General features: G+C 39.2%; 1 protein-coding gene across 1 annotated transcript in view; it reads right to left on the reverse strand.

Annotated features, from left to right (window-relative positions):
* Nucleotides 1-23,185, reverse strand: part of otofa (otoferlin a) — a 91,901-nt gene that overhangs the window by 9,243 nt on the left and 59,473 nt on the right. Inside the window, exons 6-39 of the mRNA XM_037685877.1 lie at nt 22,515-22,588; nt 22,226-22,352; nt 21,688-21,742; nt 19,760-19,891; nt 17,685-17,747; nt 17,214-17,298; nt 16,907-17,066; nt 16,503-16,689; nt 15,918-16,104; nt 15,577-15,800; nt 11,842-11,950; nt 11,504-11,690; nt 11,267-11,387; nt 10,982-11,082; nt 10,456-10,546; nt 9,821-9,937; nt 9,571-9,723; nt 9,214-9,406; nt 8,721-8,845; nt 8,505-8,639; nt 7,809-7,970; nt 6,162-6,281; nt 5,913-6,074; nt 5,642-5,804; nt 5,102-5,172; nt 4,900-4,929; nt 4,658-4,795; nt 4,463-4,538; nt 3,276-3,421; nt 3,056-3,190; nt 2,836-2,973; nt 2,620-2,747; nt 449-619; nt 142-302 (exon numbers count right to left, since the gene is read on the reverse strand). Coding sequence (XP_037541805.1) covers nt 142-302; nt 449-619; nt 2,620-2,747; nt 2,836-2,973; nt 3,056-3,190; nt 3,276-3,421; nt 4,463-4,538; nt 4,658-4,795; nt 4,900-4,929; nt 5,102-5,172; nt 5,642-5,804; nt 5,913-6,074; nt 6,162-6,281; nt 7,809-7,970; nt 8,505-8,639; nt 8,721-8,845; nt 9,214-9,406; nt 9,571-9,723; nt 9,821-9,937; nt 10,456-10,546; nt 10,982-11,082; nt 11,267-11,387; nt 11,504-11,690; nt 11,842-11,950; nt 15,577-15,800; nt 15,918-16,104; nt 16,503-16,689; nt 16,907-17,066; nt 17,214-17,298; nt 17,685-17,747; nt 19,760-19,891; nt 21,688-21,742; nt 22,226-22,352; nt 22,515-22,588 — 4,427 coding nt within the window. The remainder of the gene's footprint in view (nt 1-141; nt 303-448; nt 620-2,619; nt 2,748-2,835; nt 2,974-3,055; nt 3,191-3,275; nt 3,422-4,462; nt 4,539-4,657; nt 4,796-4,899; nt 4,930-5,101; nt 5,173-5,641; nt 5,805-5,912; nt 6,075-6,161; nt 6,282-7,808; nt 7,971-8,504; nt 8,640-8,720; nt 8,846-9,213; nt 9,407-9,570; nt 9,724-9,820; nt 9,938-10,455; nt 10,547-10,981; nt 11,083-11,266; nt 11,388-11,503; nt 11,691-11,841; nt 11,951-15,576; nt 15,801-15,917; nt 16,105-16,502; nt 16,690-16,906; nt 17,067-17,213; nt 17,299-17,684; nt 17,748-19,759; nt 19,892-21,687; nt 21,743-22,225; nt 22,353-22,514; nt 22,589-23,185) is intronic.

Raw genomic sequence — 23,185 nt, forward strand, 5'->3', positions numbered from 1 at the left:
GAGGTATATATATATATATTTATATATATATATATATATATTGCTCATCACTGGGACATACATTGTACTAAACAGCCAACAAGTCATCATTCAAGTCTCATACAATTTCAAAGTTGTGAGAGATAAATGCAGTCCATTTACCATTTTCATCCTCTATTTCTGTTGGTCCCATAAATATTCGATTTGCCACCTTGACTTTTCCTCCCGGCCCATAATGAGGACCATCAATCTTACCATCCTTGCAGAGTTTAGCCAGGATCTGACTGGGTTTCATAGGGTCCCTCCAAACGTTGTACCCATGCCTAATATCAACAGACGACAGAAATGTGGATTAATTAAAAAAATTTTTTTGAGATGCCTTCAAAATAAAAGTTGAGCCTTTCCTCTAATTAAAAAATACCCTAATTGCAAGACAAATACTTAAGAAACAAGACACACTGCTGCTCACACAGAGTAGTTGGATGAAATGCCACATGTTGCCCTGAATTTGCTGTAGAACCGATTCTCCAAGTCAATTTTCGTCTCTCCGATCAGGTCGTCGGTGCCGACCAAATCCCAGTCATACACAGACACTGTTAACATGGACTCCATGGGGAACGTAGCCTCGATGTCAAAAGATCTGACAGGCAATAAACAGAACTTTTGAATAAGAAGGCTACAAAAATGATTATTAACAGATTAAATGGCATGTGTACCAGCTGACAGAGTGCATAACTAGAATATGGTATACCCTTGAGCTAGTCAAATCATATTTTACATCTATGATCATACGTCACAATGCTCCAGGCTTAACAATGGAGCAGAAGAGGCATGGATTCCACTTATTATGCATGTGCTCACTCGGCTCCAATTATCATGATATAATGAATTACTGCATTTTTTTAATAAGGTAAAGCAATATACCTTTTTTTTCTCTACCTTTATAAAGCAGGACTATTCAACAAAATTGCTCAGGGGCCACAGTTACTGAAAACCAACAACTCATGGGCCGGACATCCAGCAATTAAAGTCATTATGTAAATAAACCAAGCATTACAATGATCTGTTACCTTTTTAAAATTTGTTTATTTTGCTGCATTGAATCATAAATGCAATAAAAATAACCCAGAAGTGTAATTCAAAGAAATTACATTTCAAGATTTATTTCCTTGCAATCAAAGTAGTGATGTTCTAATGTGAAACAATATTAAAAACAAAAATGATGCACTATGTCTCCTATTTTACACAAATATTGTTCCGCTATCTCTGATTTGCCAAATCTTTATGCTTTTCAAAATAACAAAATGTTGATTATTTTGTTGACCTCAAACGGTTTATAAATCACAGGTGAAGTGTCCACGACCCGCTCAGGTGTGAGCTTTGAGAAGAACCAAAAGAGGCGGAGCAGAACTCAGTCGAGCTGAAAACAAGCACAATTAACTCCCTTAATCGACTCTATTAGTGGTTAACTATTTTGAAACAACTACAAAGCTGTTGTGCGTCATCATCAATATTCCCCTAGTAATAAATCTGTTGTTTAATTCAGCTCATGGGCGATCACACACTGATCAGTTTATCAGAACTAGCTGCACAGCGGGAGAGAGAGAAAGAGGCGCCCCGGCGAGAACATGCAGCCTTTCGATTCGTGTTTCTACTAATTAAATTCTTGTAATAAAACATTAATAACACCAGAACATGGATATATGTAGATTAAAGCAAGATTAAAGCTCAAATTTCTCTCTGTGAGAGTGTCCCAAAGAGACTGTTTGAGCTGCAAAGCATGCTGGGTAGCCTTGTGGAAATAATGTGCAATGTTTCTGACTGAAATTGGTTGGTCTTGTTAATGTCCTGTTCAGGTTTGCGTTGGCATTTATGTTGAAGTCTCTGTTATTGGCTGTAAACAGACACCACGAGTCAGAGGTTGTTCCCGGTATGTATAAGGGGGAAAGCACTAAGTGGGTGAGTAGTGAGTATCCTTCCTAAGAACTGATGTATCAAAGTGAGGCCTGGCATTGTGTAATCTAATGCTTTCAGTGGGGAGGGCCTTCTTCTGATGGTGTTATTCTGTGTGTGTGTATGAAAATGTTGAAAATTGAGATGGATATATTACAGGATTGTTTCTCTGACTGAAATATTTGTCTATTCAATTTGATTAAAGGTCTCTCACTGATTTTGTCTGTTTTTAAAAATTTATTTTAATTTTATTAATGAACTCATTGGTGGCCAGGAAATTCACATCTGGCCCGAGGGCCGCCAGTTGAATAGCCCTGTTACACAGTGATGTGTGATCATTGTTGTACATTTCTATTATCAAAACAAATGTAATCACAACCACATGCATCCCTTCATGAATATGAAAAAAAAATACAAATGCAAACTTAAGCTTTGCATCTAAAAATATTTTCAACAGAAACATTCTAAGCTGTACTTGAAGAGTTTTACTTTTATAGTTCTGCACAACTATCAGCTAACACACACACATTTACCTGTATAGACAATATTTTGACACTGTGCTTACTGAACAGTTGAAAGAAATATGCAGCATATTCTAACAGGCTCATCTGTTTTACAACACAAGCACAAAATATTAATTAAAAATACGTATTTTTGCATAAATGTAGGTTTAAAGTGTCCACTCACTTGCCAAACACTGGGTTGAGCTGCTTGGAGATGTAGTTCTCCTTGTCTTTGATCTCTGACTTGCCCAGCTTAATGACAACGTACGGATCAGCCTTGCCATTGATATCAGCAGGATGGAGGTCTGTGGCCTGAGATGAAGAGAAGGAAATACATGATTTAAGAGCCTTTCTTATTTCCACCATGGATTACATTTAAACGTTACAAATTGTCACCCACCCTGACCACATAAACTCGAACGAGGACGTTGATGGGATCGTTATGAGGAATGCTCTGAAACATTCCCATATTAGGATCGAATCCTGCCTCTCGTGTGATCTCCTGAGAAAGGGGCAGCTTGTACATACACAGGGAACCCTGAATCACAGAAAAATATTGATTTACGTGCACGAGAATATGTATATTGTGCTATAAATGTTTCCACACAGTCGGCTCCTACCTTGAATCTGCCCACAATCCTGTCATCATCCAGCGTGTGTTCGTCGTCATCTCCAGCCTTTCCCCTGTACAAGTTAAAAGTGTGAAGCCAGTCTTCGAAGTTGCCATACTCATTCTCCAACTCCTTGTTGTACACCTTCAGAAGAAAGTCAATACAAATAACGCTTCAGTGGAGATGCAAAAAATTATGCACTGGCTAGCCTTTGTCTCAACACCCTCACCTTTAACTCATCTACTTTTGGTTTGACTGGTCGTTTCTCTGACCCGTCTGCAGTATGACCCTTCTTCTTGTCCTTGGAGCTCTTCTTCTCCTTGATTTTGTCCTTCATCTTAGAGCCTCTCAGAAGAGGGTCATCAGGTCTGTTATCTGTTCAGGAAGGCAGACGAAGCAGAGCTGGAGTTATGGAGAGGGATGCTCACAGCACCACACAACATATTGCATAAAAGCTGAAAGATCCATTTTGAGGAGACTGTTTCTTTTAATCTAAAATGTTCTTAGATGTTTCTGTTATGTTTAATAGGAGTGTGTAAAATATTACTATCACCTGATGTAACCATATTTACATAAAACTAAAATGTTAAACTGCCATGATGTGACTGTGAGTGCAGTTGCAGAAGCCATTAAAAAAATCTATTTTTTTCAGAACAGTGTTCAGTCAGTATTCAGTTGTATTTTGAACAGGCAAATATTATAATGCCATTAGTAGCAATCACATTACATTAAGATTATTGCAGGAAAAATATTACATGACATATTACAGCAGCTCATAGGAAACAAGATTTTCTTCTTGACAACAAATTTCATCTTTGAATTTTTTCTATCGTTGTAAAATTGTGCTAATGAAATTTCATGGTCTATATATTCAGTCAACAACAACTAGATTTTTAATAATACATCTTGAGTCAGCTGAAAACGAAGTCTAAACTGAACATTTTGTTTATCGTGTTGTTCTAAATCAAGATTTCAAGCAAAAATTTAATTTTTGTTTCCTGGTTCATTCAGGCCATTGCTTATGATTTGCATCCAAATGTTAAATTTTTTTTTTTTCCCCATAAGTTGATATCTAAACATTTTTCAAAAGGATCAGTTCACAGATGAGATGCCATTAGAATATTATTGTGTTTAAGGAGATATTTTTGGAATTATTATACAAACTATGCTGCAAACTTGTAATCAGAAACAAAAAAGCCCAGACAGTGTCTTTTAAGAATGCTCTCTAGAAAACATTTTTAAATTGACTTTCATCACTTGAAAATATCAGCAGAAACCTATGGACAAAATAGGTTTCCAATGAATGCTCTAGAAGGTGAAAATAATTGTGAATATATTGATATTTAAAGAATAAGAAACTGAACATTTGTGATGTTTTATTCAAGTAATTGATGGATGTGGGTTTGAGTTCAGTACCTGCAGCTTCGACTGCGATCTCGAAGTCCTCTCTTTCCTCTGCTTCCGCCTGAGCCGCCTCCTGAGCTCTGAGGGTCTGACAGAGCAAACAAGAACATTTAAAAAGTGAAAACAAATTATTACAACTCGTTCACACACGTAAACAACGACGACAACAAACAAGTAAATCATGTAGACTAAGAGAGAATTTACAACCTCCTTCAGCGTCTCAATTGAGGCAAAATATTTGGACCACCAATCTAGCACTCTCTCGTCTGTCTCCTCCTCTTCCTCCGCTCCTCCCTTCTTCTTCTTTTTCTTCTTCTTTTTCTCTTTGTCGCTTTCTTCTTCGATCTGGTAAAAATGGCACAGACACGAAATATATCCCAGTTACTGCTAAGCACTCATCAACCACAGTGCGCACAAGAGCAGTTGAAAATCTAGTGGAAGATACTCACCATGTCAACTTTTACAACAGCATCAGACATCTTCGACAGAGGGCGTTACATAAAACAACACAAGGATTATTACACACAAGGGATGCACACATATAGAGGTAGTTAAAATGAATTGGACACGGAAGGAGGAGGCTATACAGAAATATCAAATGCATAATATAAAGTGTACTTTTAGAAGCTTTAAGTCAAAAGAAAACCTCACAGCGTCTAACTTGACGACAGTGTCCATCTTGCGCATCGGGGGTTCATCTTCCAAGCTCACGATGACGTCACCTGCAGGACGAGAGAAGGTGCGGGAAGATAGGCTGGGTAAGGAGTAAGGATGGGTGCCGCCATTGGTTAGAACCATGTAGCCATTCATTAGCTTAGCTGGAGGGAAGCCGACGGTTTAAGACAGCAGCAGCCGGCAGCAGGAAAGGACAAGACAAGCGATGGGTGGGAGGAGGCCATGCAAGAGAGGAACAAGATGGAAAACAGTGGTAAGATTCAGTCGTGAAAGTTTGGTTAGAGCAAAGAGTAAGCAGAGAAATCAGCAAAGTTAATAATAAGAAGTATTCTTTTAGGAATTAAAGAGTTGAGTCAATGAAGGATGTCTAAGATTCCTTTGAAAGGCTGCAATAGTTACATTGAACAAACAACAACAAATATAATACTCATATTGTTTCTCACATATACACTAAATAACTAACAGACTCTGTACTAATGAATGAAAATGGCATAGCAGAATGTAAACTGTAGGCACCTGCATTGGCCCAGTTGTTGGACGTCTTGTCTGGAGGGCTGTAGATGTAACGCCTCAAGCTGGTAACAGCATGGGACCCCACCAGGATGTAGCGGCCAAACGCTCTGCAGTCCACCACCCGGATGTTCAGGGGAGGATGGAGAAGCTCATTTTCTGGAAGGTCCTATGGAAAAAAAAGAACATTAGGGAACACAGAAATAAATTTCACATCTACAATTACTAATACAACCCATCTTTGTAGTGATTTAAACACAAAAGCAGGTGAACGCACCACCTCAAACCATTTGACCAGAGTGCTGAAGTTGGGATTTTTCTTGTAGTTCTGAATAAGAGCTGACTGAACTCCTCGACCTGCACACTCGATGTCCACTCTGGGTCGATCAACTTGAGCTAGGTTTATCCTCTTGAGGTCCCTTAATCCCCAGAATAATACCTAAAACAGAAGAAGGAAAAAAAAAAGCCTGTAAGAGAGGAGGATTTGTACGGCACAAAACACCCAGTCCTACAAAATGAAATTCACCTCTATGCGATAGCGACTCAGAATGGGTCGTATACCCAGCGGCACAGGGATGATGGGTCCATGCTCGGAGTCTGTTGGTCCTTCGAGGGGTGGAAGGTCAGCCCGGCCTCCTTGACCAATCTAATGAGAGTGGAAAGCAGTTCAAAACACATCTGGAAGCACCCAATCAGATTTATTTAGTTCAGCTTTTCTTAGTGCAACAAGTGACTGACTGCAAGATGTGAGGAGAGGTCAAACAGTTGTGTCAGCAGTGCAAACGCTAAAAACAGCACAGACAGTTAGACAAAAAGGGTGAATAAAAGAGAAAAAAGTTTGTAAAGAACCTTTATTTGAGGAATAGCAAAGTTATGGACAGCAATTAGAGCTCGCCTGATCTCCTCTGCATTGAATGGTTTCTGAAAGCAGCAGCAGAAGCGGAAAGGTGAATTTAATAGAAAGTGGAAAATGGAATAGAGTAAAAGAAGATGTGATTGCCACAGTTCATGAAACTACAAAGTACAACACAAGTTTCAATAAATTCTGAAAACAGTGGTCCCTCAATACTTGGCGGTTCGACTTTTGTGGACTCAGTCTTGCGGGTTTTCAACGTAAGATTGTACACGACACACGATTGGCTGAGTGATGGAAGGTGACGGAACAGAGCATTGTGCTGAGTGGCGGACTGGCTATCGGTAGCACTGGGACATTTCCCGGTGGCCTGGCCTGCTCAGTGATTGCAGAGGGGCCCCCTCCTTTCTCTTTCTGAGGCTGTCTGTCACAGCAGATCAAAGACAGTGAACAGGCGAGCACGCAACCTGTTGTGTGTCTCTGCTCTGCTGTGACAGACAGCCTCACAAAGAGAAAGGAGGGGGCAGGGTGGGGTCAGTCTTTCCCCATCGCTGCTGTGGGAGCTTCAGTAAGGCGAATACCAGAGGGAGTGGCATGGATTGTTTATTTAAAATAATCAAACATGACTCGAACCAAGACTTTAATGCCCCTCAGCGATCACTGAGCAGGCCAGGCCACCAGGAAATGTCCCAGTGCTCCAGATGACCAGTACGATTTTCTCAGTACCCGTATCATCAGTCTGACTGAGTCTGGGGGAGCGGTGGCGCAGAGGTTAGAGAGGTGGGCCTGTGATCCGAAGATCGCTGGTTCACGCCCCAGCCCCGACAACATCAAAAATGTGGGTGGGGTAGGTTAAACACCCACACTTGCCCCCACCCTCATTCGCCCCACCCTGGGCCCATGAGCAAGGCCCTTAACCCCCACCATCTGCTCCCTAAACAGGTCTCTCTTGAAAATGAGTTCTCGTGGCTCAATGAGACTACCTGTATAAATAAAGGCTAAATGAAAAAAAATGACTGCGCTCTTCCACTGTGCTCTTTTAGAGCGTTTAGAGAGTTTAGAACATTTTTAAGAACATTGCAATAGTGTGGAAAGGTTTTATAAATCCTTTAAAATATATATAAATGCCAAAAATAATATTACATCCCTACTTTGCGGATTTTCACCAATCGCGGGGGTGTCTGGTTACCTCCACAATAAGTGAGGGACTACTGTACTATGTTCATGCACCACTAAATAATAATAAATAAATAAAAACACTTCAACTACTAGCAGTATCTTCAAGCAGCTTAACTATGAGTGTTGTATTGCATCTTGTACCTGCAGAAGCTCAAAGGCAGCCAGCAGCTCGCCGGCAGTGCAGTTCCCTCTGTATATCTGGTAGTACTCCAGCTGTGGGGGGAACCTGGGAGGCCCGTAATGCTCATCACACATCTTGATGGTGGGCTTTGCAAATGTCCGACCTATGTACTCTGCCTTACCCTGTGCAGCACATTGTGAGACACCAGCAAACCAAGACAGTGAGGGGAAAGGGAAGGGGTTAGACACAGGCGGGAAGTGCAGTTACCAAAATAGCCACTTGGTGTCAGTATTGACCAAAGTGGTTGATGCAATTGAAAAGAAAAAAGCTTGTAAACTGAATCATCCCAGTGATAGTTAACATAAGAATGCGTAAGCTAGCTTTATAAATAAATATTAATAAAAAGTTTCTAACTTTTGCTCCTTGTGTGAGCACTGCAAAGACTTTTCAACCCTTGCAACACTCCTGGAGAACAATTTCTACTGTTGCAAAGGTAGACGTGAAAGTTTTTCCATTAGCTTTGCACAAATTTCTTAAAAAAATAAAGTGTAGCATTGCACTCTATGAAGCCAGCGTGAATGAAACAAGTGACAGTTGTGGTGAAGGTAGACAAGGATGGCCAGACATAAGGGATGGAAAAGTAAATATTTAGTTAATTTAAATAATTTTTTTAAGCAGTTACACAAGTATTTTCAATGTGCAGCATTCAGTCCTACCACAGTGTCTTGGTCGTATAGTTCAACCACGATGATTGGAGGGTCGTCCCTCAGCTCACTGGCCTCCCCGAACAGCTCCACATCATCAAACACCAGCAGCTGGTCCCATGTGGGGCAAAGAGTCTCACTCAGAACCTGCAGCACATACATTCATGGGGTTTACACATAATCAGTAAACTCACACACAGGCAGAATATATGATATATAAACGGTTACCTCGGTAACCTGGCTGTGTGTGGAGAAGAAGACCCGAGCAAAGGGGTCTGAGAGACCACTGCTGTCGGCCGCAAACAGACTGCGGGCCTGGTACATGTGAGCTCGCAGCTGAAACACCTGCTTCACTGACACACACACATACACACACACACACGCACACACACACAAAGATAAACTACTTCACACAAAGAGATCAATATGTCTCATTCTACCTTCTGAGTGAGTTTGTTTGTGTTTTTATTGACTTCAGACTTAAAATCTAAGTGTAAATAGATATACGTCAAAAACAAAACCTAATGGTAAAAAAAAAAAAAAGAAAATGTGATGGGAGAACAAAAATAGCTGCAAGACTAAAGTATGCAAAAGCTCTTTGCAAATTACTGTAAATATGTGCTACAATGGAATAAATAAATAATCCTAGGCAACATGTTTTCATCAGTAAATGATCATGTTTGTTGTAGTTTGTCCTTTTTAGTAACTGGTCAGTGCTTACTGTTGTAGACGAGGCTGACTGGGGGTAAAGAGTGAAGACTGGGGCCCATTTTGGCTGCTTTAATCTCCTCAAAACCATTCGGGAGACCACTGAGGAAGTCCTTTCGTTGTTTGTTGAGGCCCAGCCACAGATATAACTCCAGTTTAGCCTGAACTGTCCAGCCTGCAGGACCAAAGCCCTTTTTACCTGGCAACTGTGGGCACAGGTGATAACAAGAATGAGCTGAACATTAATGAACAGATCCTTGAAGCAAACAGCTGCTTCGGAAAGAAAACCTATTTTGATGAGTAAAGAGTAGCTCAATGTTTAGTAAGTTAGCATAACACTGCTAATGCTTGAAAAAATAAGTTATGGAACCTTGAGAAAGACAGCTTTCACTTTTCCACAGTCTTTGCCCGTTTCTTCATCCACTATGGAGTACAGGATATCTTTGGAAGGAATCCGGGCGTAGGCGATGCGCTTATTGTTGCTCATCATCCAGATGAAAACATCTGGAATGCTGTGCTGTGGCTAACAACAAAACAAAACAAAAAAAGGTAGTTCATGTCATCTTCAACCCTTTCACCACAGATAAATATGTGAATTTATTAAAAAAAAAAAAAAAAACCTCATCAGCGAGGAAACGAAGCCTCTGCAGGAAGTTCTGCGCCAGCTTGAGTTTGTCTCTGACTGTGTTTTTCTTCACCTGTGTGCGGATCTGCCTGGCCTGTTGTCCCATGCTGTCCTGCAGGAGTGGAAAAGTTTGCGTTAATGCTTAAGATTCTAACAATCACATATTATTATCAACTGTAATTTATTCTACATTTAGAAACTTGTGTATTTAACTGCACAATTCAAATTTTGCACAAAACAATGCATACCAGTTTCACCGCCTCACAGATTTACTCGAGAAGAGATAATTAAAAGCACAAAATGATGAGTATAGCTCAATAAATAATGTAATTTTTTCTAATTACATTCTTTTTTCCCTGATTAAAACCAACTTCAAAGCGCTTCAGATCTACAGAAAACTGCATTTTTATTAACCTTTTAAAACAAAATTAATTCTGTTCTGCAGGTACCAAAGAGAACATCATGGATTAAGATAAATAAATGCATGTAAATATAATGTGGGTATGAATTAATGTGGGGGAAAATGTGTAAAATTACTGTCTTTGTTTGGTTTTTACACCAGATTTAGTTTCTAAATACTTCAGCAGTGAGATCAGAAGCTTAAATGTGTCTAAGAAGAATAAATCGTACCATCTCTCTCATGCAGGATTTGAGTCGTTCTCGATCGAGTTTGGTTCTGCCTGCCTGATTCACGTCTTTGTTGGCAAGCGTCACATACTTACTGCAAAACCAAATCAAAACCAAAAAAAAAAGTAGAAGGAAAATATATTGATAAACTCTGCATCCACATATTCATCTGCCATGATCTAATAACAACAAAGAGGAGGCGATTACACGTGTGAGTAGTGTACGACTCAAACAGAATCCCCAAAGCACTTAGAGATTACCGAGGGTTGTCTGCCTTTCCCACAGCACCCCTAATAAATGTGTTTGTTTGCAAAGTACTGCAGGATAAATATGTCTCAGAGGAAGCTGGCTGCCTTAATTATGAAAAGTTATTTTTATAGACCCAATTCAACACAAAACAAGCTATTAGGTGCCAAAGTATCTGACATTTGCAGCCGTTTTTCTACTTTTACTGTCTTCATACAAGAATTGGCTTCTATTCAAAATGCCAGGTCTAATTTATTATACATCTTCTTATTGTGCTGATTACCTGCAGCCGACGCTCAGCTCCTCCAGCACTCCCCTGAGTCTGCGCTCTGGAAAGGCCTTCTCTGTCTTAATAATCTCTTGAACATCATTTAATCCCTCTTCCTGGCAGGACACAGTGCAATGGAGCTTAACATTATCAATGATGTAATTATTTACATTATTGCTACTATAGTAAAGTACAAGATAAACTACAGCAGTGGACACTGTGAAGATAGTGGCTGCTTGTTTACAGAGTCATAATGAGCAAGTTGTTTTCATAATGTCAGGGTGAATTGGAGCTACTGACCAGCTTGTCTGCAATCTTATCCATCATGTTTGAGTTGTAAAGTCGTCGCCTCTGGTCCTGCCACCAGCTCTTGATGTAGACGCACGGCTTCTTTTCAAAATAGGGCAGATGGAAGTAATTTCTAAAAAGTCAGAATGAATTTAAAGTTGAAAACCTTTTCATTTTGTTTACCCACTCACAATCAGCACTAATTTGTAACTAGCTTATCTGTGTTTGTGTGACTCGGTGACCTCTGACCTGTCAGTGATGAAAGGCTTCATTGGAGGAGTTGATGAGACTGAGGTGATGTTGCTGTCTTCTTCCGCCTCGTCCTCACTCGAGTTCTGTATCAGCTCGTTCTCCTCATCTTCATTCTCCCCGTCTTTCTTTCTCTTCTTAGCCGTGGAAGATTTACTCACTCCATCTATCTGGTTGCCGTAGTTACCTGTTGCATTAGAGGTTCAGAAAGCGCTCACAGTTACAGTGGCTACAGATGTCTGTTTATGGTCATATTTCAAGTTATTTCACTGTTATGTGTTGTGATTTGTGGTGTGTCAGTCCATATTAACAAGGTTAGGAACCTTTTTTTTAATTACCTATTGTAATTTCAAAACTGATCGGTTTGTCGCTGATCTTCCTGTCGATCATGGTGGCCTCCAGGAAGGAACCAAATAGGAAGAACTCTTCCATTTTCCCTGTGGCACTCTAAAGGAAAGACAAGGCTAATTAGCATTTTTATTTTACAGTTTGAGGAAGTATTATTATAAATACTTGCGGGCATAAAATTACCTATTCATTCTTTTTGTATATAGTTGAGCTACGTTGGGATTTACCTTTCAGTGTATAAGTGCACAAACTTTTGCCAAAATCTCTGAAACTTGCAGTACAGCTAACTTATGACTATAACTTTTTTTTTAAGAAGTGTCTTAAAACCATGCAATTATACATCAAAATGTATAACTGGATCAGGAATAGTGCACTACAGTCGTGGCCAAAAGTTTTGAAAATGGCACAAGTTTTGCTTTTCACAAACTTTCACACTTCCTTAGATAGAGAACTTTACTAATTGGCTTTTCTATGTATGTGAATGTTCCAGTAAAGTGCCCTGAGACAACTTTGTTATGATTTGGCGCAATATAAATAAACAGAATTGAAATAGAATTGAAAGTTTGCAGCCTCAGTGTTTTTTTTAGGACCTTTAGTCAGATTTTTATATGGTATAATGCAGTGCTTAATTTGAGCGGGATCCTGGAATTCTATTATTTAGACAGGGTGCATTCCCGTAACTGTTTTCTTGGATCCGGTAACTCTCAGGCTTAATAATAATAAAGTTATGAACAAATATGACTGCCTTGAATGAATAAAACTTATATTGGATATGTAAACTGAAAATAATTACATAAACACTCATTTTAAACACAACAACCACTTATATGAGCTGCCTCTTCAAGTAGCATTTCAGCATCTACCTTTAAAAATGTCTTCCCTTAAAAGAATGGTGGGGGTGAGTGCCAAGCTAACCAGGCAGTTGTGTTCGGGCAGCAGCCCACAGGCGCCTAGAGGTTTCATATGTGGAGTTGGATAACAACGAGCAGGGACAGTGTTGAGCTCGGAACTGTCAAGTAAGACGGGGGGAAGGATGCTTGGCAGATGTGGAGTGTTTACAAATATAGGTAAACGTAAACGCTTAACAACCTGTTAAAATACACTAAAATGCAGAAAATAGCATCTACTTTATTCAAAAATTTCTGGTGCCCCTCTGCCAGCTTGCCCACTATTTTTGTTCCGGCATCAATCAGTTTATAAATTAAGTCCTGGTATAATAAAGTACAATTGTAAGCATTCCATACATTTTTTTTAATCAAATACATCCAGTTTAAGTAAAGACTTAATATTTACATGTTGACCATTCTTCTTTAAGACCCATGCAAAGACTGATGCAAGACTTTTCACCTGAGCATGCTGGATATCAGATTCTGGGCAAAATCTTGAGTGATGGCAACCCATTCTTTCCTAATCAGTGCTTGGAGTTGATCAGAGCTTCTGGGCTTTTGTTTGTACACCCTCCTTTTGAGAACTGACCACATGCTGTCAGTGGAATTGAGATCTGGGGAGTTTCCTTGTCATGGACCAAACTTTCAATGTTTTGTTCACCGAGCCACTTGGTTATTACTTTTGTCTTGTGACACGGTGCTCCATCATGCTGGACATACCATTGTTCAGCTGCAAATTGCTCCTGGATTGTTGGGAGAAGTTGTTCTAGTCTAGGAGGTTGTTTTGATACCATTCGTCATTCATTGCAGTGTTCTTAGGTAATATTTTGTGCATACCCACTCCCCTGGATGAGAAGCAATTCCACGTGCCACACATGAACGGTCTCAGGATGCTTCACAGTTGGCATGACACAGGACTCATAGTAGCGCTCACCTTTTCTTCTCGGGACAATCATTTTTCCAGATGTCCCAAACATTCTGAAGGGTGCTTATTCAGAAGAAGAAAAAAAAAACTTTCCCCAGTCCTCTACAGTCCCATCTCTACACTTCCAGCAGAGTAAGTCTGTCCTTGATGTTTTTCTTGGAGAGTAGTGACGTTTTGGCTGCTCTTCTTGACACCAAGCCATCCTCCAAAAGCCTCCGTCTCACTGTGCGTTCAGATGCTCTCACACAAGCTCTGCACTGGTGGTGGCCCGATCTCATAGCTGCATCCTATTTAGGAGATGGTCTTGATGCTTGTTTGACTTTCTTGGGCATCCTGAACCCCCTTTCACTGCAACAGAACCACTCCTTGAAGTTATCCTGATGCATGCTCAATAATCCAGGTAGAAAAATCCAAAAAAGTTCAGTCTGGTCCTCTGAACATTCAAAATAACAAAAAACAAAACAAAGCAAAAAAATATAGAAACGTTTCGTCTCTCATCCAAGAGACTTCCTCAGTCTGAGGTGCTGTATTCAGCTCAGTTTCTTAAATAGCACCTTCTCAGAGTGGATCAACCAGTATGCTGCTGACAACCAAAACCAACTGATCACATGCTCAAGAAGGACCATCAGCCTAACAATGGATCATTAGCACGCTGATGGCTGTTTACTGTTCACAGAGGGCTGAGTGATACTAGCAGTCACAGCATTGTAAGAGGGGGACAGTTGAACCCGGAGGCCTCCACCCCTGGTTGTAGATATTATAATGCAGTGATAAAGTACAATATTATATCCTAAAAAATATGTTTACAAATGCTTATTGTGCTTACAAGGTAGTAACTTAGAAATGTTTAATATAACAACTCTAGATGAAATATAGATTTGGCTCACTATATGGCAAGAAACTGGTCAGTTTTGTCTCGGTCACCCTTAATTAATGCATAATAAACAATTTTTAATGATTTATCAAGTATTTATAGAAGGACAGCACGGTGGCGCAACTGGTAGAGCTGCTGCCTCTCAGCGAGCAGGTCCCTGGTTCAAATCCCGGTCCGGAGGCCTTTCTGGGTGGAGTTTGCATGTTCTCTCCGTGCATGCGTGGGTTTTCTGCGGGTACTCTGGTTTCCTCCCACAGATCAAAAACATGCATGTTAAGGCTGATTGCTAACTCTAAATTGTCCCTAGGTGTGAGTGAGAGAGTGAATGATTGTTGGTCTCTATGTGGCCCTGTGATGGACTTGCGACTCGTCCAGGGTGTACCCCACCCCACGCACAGTGATTGCGGGACATGGGCACTGGCGACCCCCGTGACCCAAAATGGAAGAAGCGGGTAAAGATAATGGATGGATGGATGGAAGTGTTTATAGAAGAATTAATAACATATCTATAAACTATTTATTAGCATCGATAAGGGGAGCCTTATTGGAAAGTGGTACCATTTTAACATATTATTACAAAGTTAGCATTTTAGGTATTTTTGGCAGTAGCTGCATCGGCACCCTTCAACATTTTTCGATGCTTTCCAGTTTTTATTTACTCTTATAAAAAGCAGAAAAAATAGGGCAGTTCATCATGACGGTTCTTATGCAGAAGTTGTCATCATAGCAGCCTGCAGTTGCCAAACATAAATAACAAAGCAGTAATCATGGGACAAGTTTGTGCTTCAAATATAGCACAAATGTTTCTTGCGGTTGGACTAATTCTAGTTAGTCTGATTCAATTTTTCTTCAGTTTCTCCTATTCTCTCATATTTAAGATAGTTTATGATTGCTACATGTGCTAAATACATGTCAGAACAATCATGTCAGAGTCTATCATGAGACCAGAGGGTCACAAGTGGTTAAAAACTTCTGCTTTCTCATGGAAATTGCATCAGTATAACTTCTGTTTTTTAAACTGTCAATCAAGGCCTCTCACCTCTGAGATGTTGGAGACAGACTCCATTTGAACCTCAGTTGAGCTGATGATATCAGGTGATACGGTGTCCAGGATCTCCACAGCTACAGAAATCAGGAGTCGTGCTCGGAAGGACACACCTTCTCCAAGTCCGTCGTTCAGGTCCTGATGCTCGTCCATGAGTGTGTAATGACGGGTGGAGCCATACATGTTGACCCAGGCTGGGCCCAGGGTGGGCAGGAAGCCTAAAGAAGTTCCAGAGAAGATTAGCATTACCAGTAGAATAATTATTAAACGCAACAAATTATCATTGCAGATTGGATATTTGGCTTTCATACTGACTCTAGAGTTTTGATCTTTACCTTTATCGCCATCATTTGATATCTTGCGTAGATCGATGAAGTGGGTTCCTATGGCAACATCAGTGACCTTATCTGAGTCTCTTATTTGGACCTTGATTCTTTTGCAGAGAGGAGGAAACAGCTCTGTGAAGATAACCTGCTCATTCCAGATTGGTTCATAGCTGCTCTTCTGGACTGAAGTTTTTCCCTGTAGACGAACAAAAAATAATCATTTGACTGGAGATCATGGCTTTCATCCAGTGATTACCTTTTTTCTTAAGACAGACTAACAAACACATATTCACACACACCAAAAAAACATCGGCAAATACATGCTTGCCCATCTTTTCTGATGACGAGCAATAAGAAAACCAAACATCAAAACAAACTTATGCTATTTTTTCATTATACGGTGCATTAACATGTGTATACTTGGTATTATCTGTGAGAAAACATCACTTTTATTTTCACAAACTTTGAATGCTGGTTAAGAAAATGATAAAATAATTGAGCCAAGGGCATCATTTTCTGTGGAGCAAAAACTGCATATCAATAAATAAAAATCAGCAAAAACACAACAAAGAATAAAAAGAGGAACATCAAAACCTTTTGGCCAGCAAATTGCACTTGAACATAGGGGTCCACCAGGTCTCGGTTCTCTCCTATGAAGGCTTTCTTCACATTCGCCATAATGCTGGTGTTCATTTTGGGAAGTCCCTCTGCACGGTAAATTTTTACATAAATTCTCGCCCACTGCCGCTCTGCTGGGATGCCTTCAGGGAGCAACAGATTTCTGGAGCATAACCAAATGCAGATAAACACAGTTAGTAATTGAACTCGAGGTTTAATAAGTGCACCTACTGGAACAAAAGAACTATCGGTGGAAAAATCTTCAATTATATGCTCTTATACCTGAAAATGGTGAGTACTGTTGTGCAAACACAAGTTTTACTTTTGACCACTTTTTAAAAAAGTACTTGGAACCAGGAGGATTAGTAAAAGCTTATTACCCCTCTATGTCATCTTCATCTGTTTCGTTGGCTTTGTGTGGGGTCTTGATGTTGTCACCTTTTCCAACCACAGCGATGTCACATTTCACGTAACCTTTGCATCCTGCAGTGATGTCATCCGGATCAGACAGGATAGCCCACTTGTGGTAGAACTGGTGTTCTGTGATAAATGTCATAAAAAAAGTTGCTGAACTGGCAAAAACAGCTTTACAAGCAACTCATTAAACAGCAACATGATATTCAAATGATAACTTGAGGGGTATCTGCAGCTTTTACAGTCTTATCGGAGGTAAATATAATAATTTACCAGGCTGAGAGTAAACAGTCCCCACATCCATCTTAAAGGTTCCCACTAACGTTCCACTTCGTAACAGGTTTTTAGAATGAATAACCTAATTAAATAAAAGAGAAGATTTTAACACAAACCTGAGACTCAAATTGCACAAAAACACAAACTTGTGAGTTTAATGAAGTCATTCAGCATAAATAAGTGTAATCATCTATTTTATTGTAATTTTTTTATAGCAGCCATGTAATCATACACACGCTTGCACAACTTAGATAAACATGAGTGAGTAAAAGAAGAAAGGGGACACTTTCTCCATATTACAGCCATAATACACAGTCATTCTTGAAAGTTTTCATTTCACCTCAAATTAAAATTAAGCTCACAAATGATATGTGTACGATGATAAAAATGACCTCCCCTAAAAAAAACCTAATATTTATTACTGTTGTTGTGCTGTAGTGTGTACATTTTGCTAAATCAATTACTTACTGAAAGCTTGATGATCTTGTCAAACATGACATCAGGGGGGACGTGGAAATCAAAGACAAAATACTACAGGAAGTAGAAAAAAAGGTTTACTATTAAAATGTATATACCTATTTTTTAACAAGGGTATAGTACATCCCATCAAAAGCATAATTAAAACAAATGAGGCACAAAAATAAGAAAAAAATATGTTTGGTTGATCATTTCTTTGTCGTAACAATGCTTCATGTCAAATAATTTTATACTCTTGGAAGTTCTGTTTAGTTCCCCTTAAATGGTGCCACAATTGTTAAGAAAATGCATTTGTGGGTTAAGCAGCAGAGTTGAGTATGTGGGTTGTGCCCATGAAAAACTTGCCACATCTTTTCTGCCAACGCCAAGACCAGTGACAAATTTCAACATCAGACCTTCTACTTCTCCACTTCTACCTCCAGACAAATCACTTTATTGGACACACTTTTCACCCCTATTACATTTCTTGTGACCTCTTCCTTCAGGACAAGCCCTACTCCTTTTCTCTTTCTATCCACACCATGGTAAAATAGCTTATATCTTGCACCAATGCTGTGAGCCTTGCTGCCCTTCCACTTGGTCTCTTGGACATATAAAACATCTACCTTCCTTCTCTGCATCATGTCAGCCAGCACTCCTCTGTCTGTCATTCTCTCTATGTTTAGAGTTGCTACCCTCAGTCCTACATGCTTGACTTCTCTCTTCTCGTTATGTCTCCTGGCCTGTTTCCCTCCCCTGTGGTCGTCGACAAAATGTGAATTTATAGTCAATGAGAAGTCCCATTCTTGTGTCTCACTGATGTGAGTGTGTGATGAAAATTGCATAGTTTTCTATTGCTACCACCAGCGGACACCTCGTTTTGTGCATTGCCCCAGTATGTGGTGAGCATTGTGCGAATGGTCAGAACTTTGTGGTCATGTTTGTTTATGAAAAGTGGCTGCAGTATGCTGATCTGAGGACAGCATCTGCTGAGGAGCTGCTGGCTAGGGCTGTGGGAAAATACAGCCATCATTACAACTGTTCCAGCAAAAACAGATAAACAAAGTCAAGTAAAACTTACAAAGATATTCAAGTAATACGTGGAAGGAGATTGGACATTTTTGTGCACTCAGGAGACAGTACAGAGAGATCAGCAGCTCTCCATTGCTGGGCTGACTGTGCTGAGGTAGAGTGCCTCGGCCGGGCAGCGTAGGGACATGTTCCTGCACCGTCTGTTGGAAACGGTGGCAATCTCTTTATGACAATTTTACAAAACAGTGCTTCTCCTTTTAAACAACACAAGCATCAGATCTTCCTCATCCACTACTCCATCATCAACTGGAAATGAACAACCGCTCTTACTATTGTTCTGTGCTGTTTCTGTTTGCACGTGATGAGTGCTGCAGTGGGACAACCTATCAGGATTTATCCCCAGCGCTTTCTCTTTTGAGTATGAAACGTCTGTGAGAAAAAGACCGTCTACAATAAAGTCAGCAAGATCCAATGTCTGACGTCCTGTGATAGCGTTTGTATTATGAATAATTATGGTTCTTATTAGAGATCACTCAAGCTCTGGATTGTCAGTCCATTTTAAATGACTGAGGCTGGAATGGAGCGATAATTTACATAGAACTGATGTGAAGCAGAAAACGGCACAATCCCAAAGTGTGAGAAGCATTTTTTTTAACCTCTCTGCTTTTGAATTTTACTGCCAACGGGGGTTTTTCAGTCAAACGGAAGGAATCCATATCAGACAAACTGTCACTTTCACTCACTGCAGGGCTCAACAAAGAGGCTGAGCTCTGCACCGCCTTCATCCACACTGGCTTAAACGCTGAATTTACAGTAAAATCCTCTCCCATCATGGGATTATTACAGTGCAGTCAAGCCTTTTTGGATTACTTTCAGTGAAATCTCAAAGTAAAAGTTCCACCAATCCCTTATGACTGAAATTCAGTATCTTTAATGTGATTTAATAAAATTTACATTAACTTAAAAAAAAAAATCACAGGAAATGTTTTATAGTGTGATACACTGTAAAAAGTTCACACTTGCAGTTTGACTGTTGAAAATGGAAATGCTCTCACCTCGTTGTAGTACGGACAGTTGGTGGACTCCTTCATAGATGTGTACTTCTTGTCATCTCCCACCTCCACACACACCACGGGGTCCATGTTCAGACCTATTAGCTGGCGAGCCTCAACCACTGTAATGCTGATCTGATGGGAGGCATTAAGGTTGTTAAAGTGATCAAAGTTAATGTGGACTAACAAAAATAACAATCAAATTCATTCAGTAGGACAGAATCTATAGTAAAACTGCAACTTTTGAAATTAAACTCCTAATTGCACATTTTGCCATGAGAGGTATAAACTCAGTATAAATTAGATAGCACATTAGTTTAAGGTTATTTGTGTTATCATGGTAACCTTGTTTAAATGGCCTATTAGTGATAACCCTATCTATAAATTTTTTTTCTTGTCATAGCAGGAAAAACGTTGTGATTGACATCTAATGACACACTGTGCGATATTACAGTTCACAAGTGTGGTGATCCAGTTTCTTAGTAAAAAGAAACTAATCTAGAATTGTGCATTTTTTTATTTTATTTTTGCTAAATGATCAACTGTTCTGACAATCACTTGTCTGCTGTGAATCAGGTCTTAATGAATAGTTAATGGTCTAATAATAACTGTTAATGGTCTTGGACAAGTTGCTCTACTAATTTTAATCGAATTCACAAATATTATTGACAAAAGTGAGTCTGGCTTTTATGAAAATAGAAGTGGAATCAGGAATTTTACGTCATAAACTTTAACGCATGATTAATTATTGTTTTACGATTTTATTTAGCTGTTTTGATTGTCTTTGAATTAGCAGCTTAAGTTTCTTAGTCTTTTTGTTGAGTCTAAATCTTGTCTGTGTTTGCAGCAGTTTCATGCTCCGCATTCTTACCTTTGTAATCAGTTCTGTAGTTTGATCTAGATATTCTTTGTTTTCTGATTTCCCTTCACGTGTGGACTTCATTTTTTAATTTTTGCACATGCTGCTCATTTAGGATTTCAGTTGTTCTTTATCAGATTTTTATGTTTGTCTGATTTGTGTTGACTAAACTCAGATTTTAGTTTCATTGCATGTGCTGCACTCTTTTGTTTTGCACAAGATAAAGTTATTTATTTATTTTTTTACTTCATGTGCCTGTGTCTAGAACCTTGTTGTCATCTTGGTCCCCTTCATCAATATTTCATACTAATGATGCATCCTTACAGGAATCAATTAATTTATTTTATTTTAACTCATATTTCCTGCGCCTACATATCGTTTCCTTTTGTATTTTAGATTTGATCCATCTTATTGATTCACAGAAGAGTAATTCAATTAGAGATAACTACATTCACAATTACACAGCAAATATATTAAACAAGTCTGATAAAAGTAAACAAAACCTAAATGAATAAACATAAGCCTGATGGATGGTAAAATAAGTTAAAGCAAAAAAAAAAATGTATATAACAAAAGTAGATTATAAGACATGAATAAATATGTTAACATTTAAGATATTATCAGTCAAATGTAATTTGAATTGACTACTGTTCGAGTTTAATAACCTGATAGCAGGGGGAATAAAAGATTTGAAATGTCAACATGTTTTTCTCAAAACAATAATAAGATGAGCACAGCCAGAATAAATCAGGAAAGTGAATATCCCAGTCAAGTGGTCTGAAGCTGCTGGGCTCATTTGCTGGTTTATATTTGCCGAAATAAGTGCTGTGACTTTAAAAACCTGCTCCACACCTCTGCACTCTCCTCCCAAAACATATTTTTACCTTTCTCAAGACTTACAAATGTCAAAGCACATTCCTGAGTTATTTTCTTTAGAGAAATACCTTAAACTGTACAACATTTATAAATATATATCGAGAGACAAGAATCAAGATTTCACAATCACATCCACATTCTTATTCAGCCATTTGCTCTATCAAACATACAACTTAAAATACACACAGGAACACACCTGATAATCAACTGGTCTTCCAGAGCTCGGCTCCATCTTGATATCTGGCTTCGACCTGAAAGAAGTACAACACAGTCGTTTTCTTTTTGACTGAGGAAGTACATTCTACTATAAGAAAACAAAAGATGTGAGCACAAGATAAATTCTCAGCTCAAATTTCAGATGAATGCTCTTTTTTTTTATTCTAATTTGTAGAAAATGTATATAAACTCAGTGGAAGCTGTACTGTGCAGTGAGCTTCGTTTAAGTCAAAGAAGTCTAATATTTGCAGAATGGACACAAGTCATCTAAAAACCCTTTGAAAAGATTTGCACTTATTAATACATACACATGAATTACATCTTATATCCTGTTTCCTGCACTTTAAAATCTTGTTTGCTTCTATAGCATCTGTATAAAAGTCCCTGCGCTACAGCACAGAAACAGCCTTGTTCGATCATACACAATAAGAATCGACTGTCCTGTGGCGTGCTGATCTGAGTGTCGGTCTCTGCCCTGCGTGGTATGTGTGTTTGTGTTGTGCTTCATTGTGTTGGACCTTTTGTTGGAAACGTTGGTGGTGACAGCTGTCACAGAGGCCAGAGATATGGTGTCTGGTTCCAGCATCCCTGCGAGACGCATGGCCTTCTTGTCCAGATCTTCCATTTCCAGGACTGCGGGCTCATCTGCTCATACCATACAGATCAACTGTTGTTAACGCATTACAGCAAGTTTTGAATATAATAAAAAGACTTCAGAACAACTCACACTTCTTCATCAGAGCAGTATTTAAAAGAGAGTGATGATGCTTAATGAACTTTGGCTCAAACAGCTGAGGGATGCTTTACCTCCTCTCTTGTGGTCGTCTTTAGGGCTCTTGATCTTGCCGAGCTTCATGGCTGAGAAGACGCCCTTTCCTGCTCTGATAATGAGAATCAGAGAAAGGAGATCATGAGATTGATCTGTCACAGCTGTTATAATCCCTGAATAACTTGGTCCAAAGTTGTTTACTCTCCAACGATAAAGAACAACATTAAGAGAAATGCTGGTCAATGTTAAAGATACAAAATCTTGAGTTTACCCATAAAATGGTTGTTTGGGCTTTCTAAATGTCTTCTAGGATTTTATTATTATCATTTTTTATTTTTTTTGTTGACCATGGCATCATTTTGACTCATTTACCACGCAGTATTTGATCCTGTTCAAAAAGATGCCTTTTTTAAATTTGTTAGCAACTTAGCTATGGCCTATGAATCATTAAGTCATAAAAAAAACTCCTAAATTGAATGGAAAAAACAGTGTTGTGTGAACACATCACAACTTAGCAAATAAGTAATTTTAAATGAACTTTTTAAGCACTTTGTTTGCTAGAAAACCTTTCAGAGACACATTTTCTTCTAGGGATGCATGATATTATTGGCATGGTTTCGGTATCGACCAACATTAGCTATAAAGTTAAACATCGGACATTGGCCATTCCATCAAATAACTCACCAATATAAAAGACACTATATACTGT

Source organism: Nematolebias whitei, chromosome 12 (genome assembly GCF_014905685.2).
Source record: "Nematolebias whitei isolate Nwh7 chromosome 12, NemWhi1, whole genome shotgun sequence".
NCBI lineage: Eukaryota > Metazoa > Chordata > Actinopteri > Cyprinodontiformes > Rivulidae > Nematolebias > Nematolebias whitei.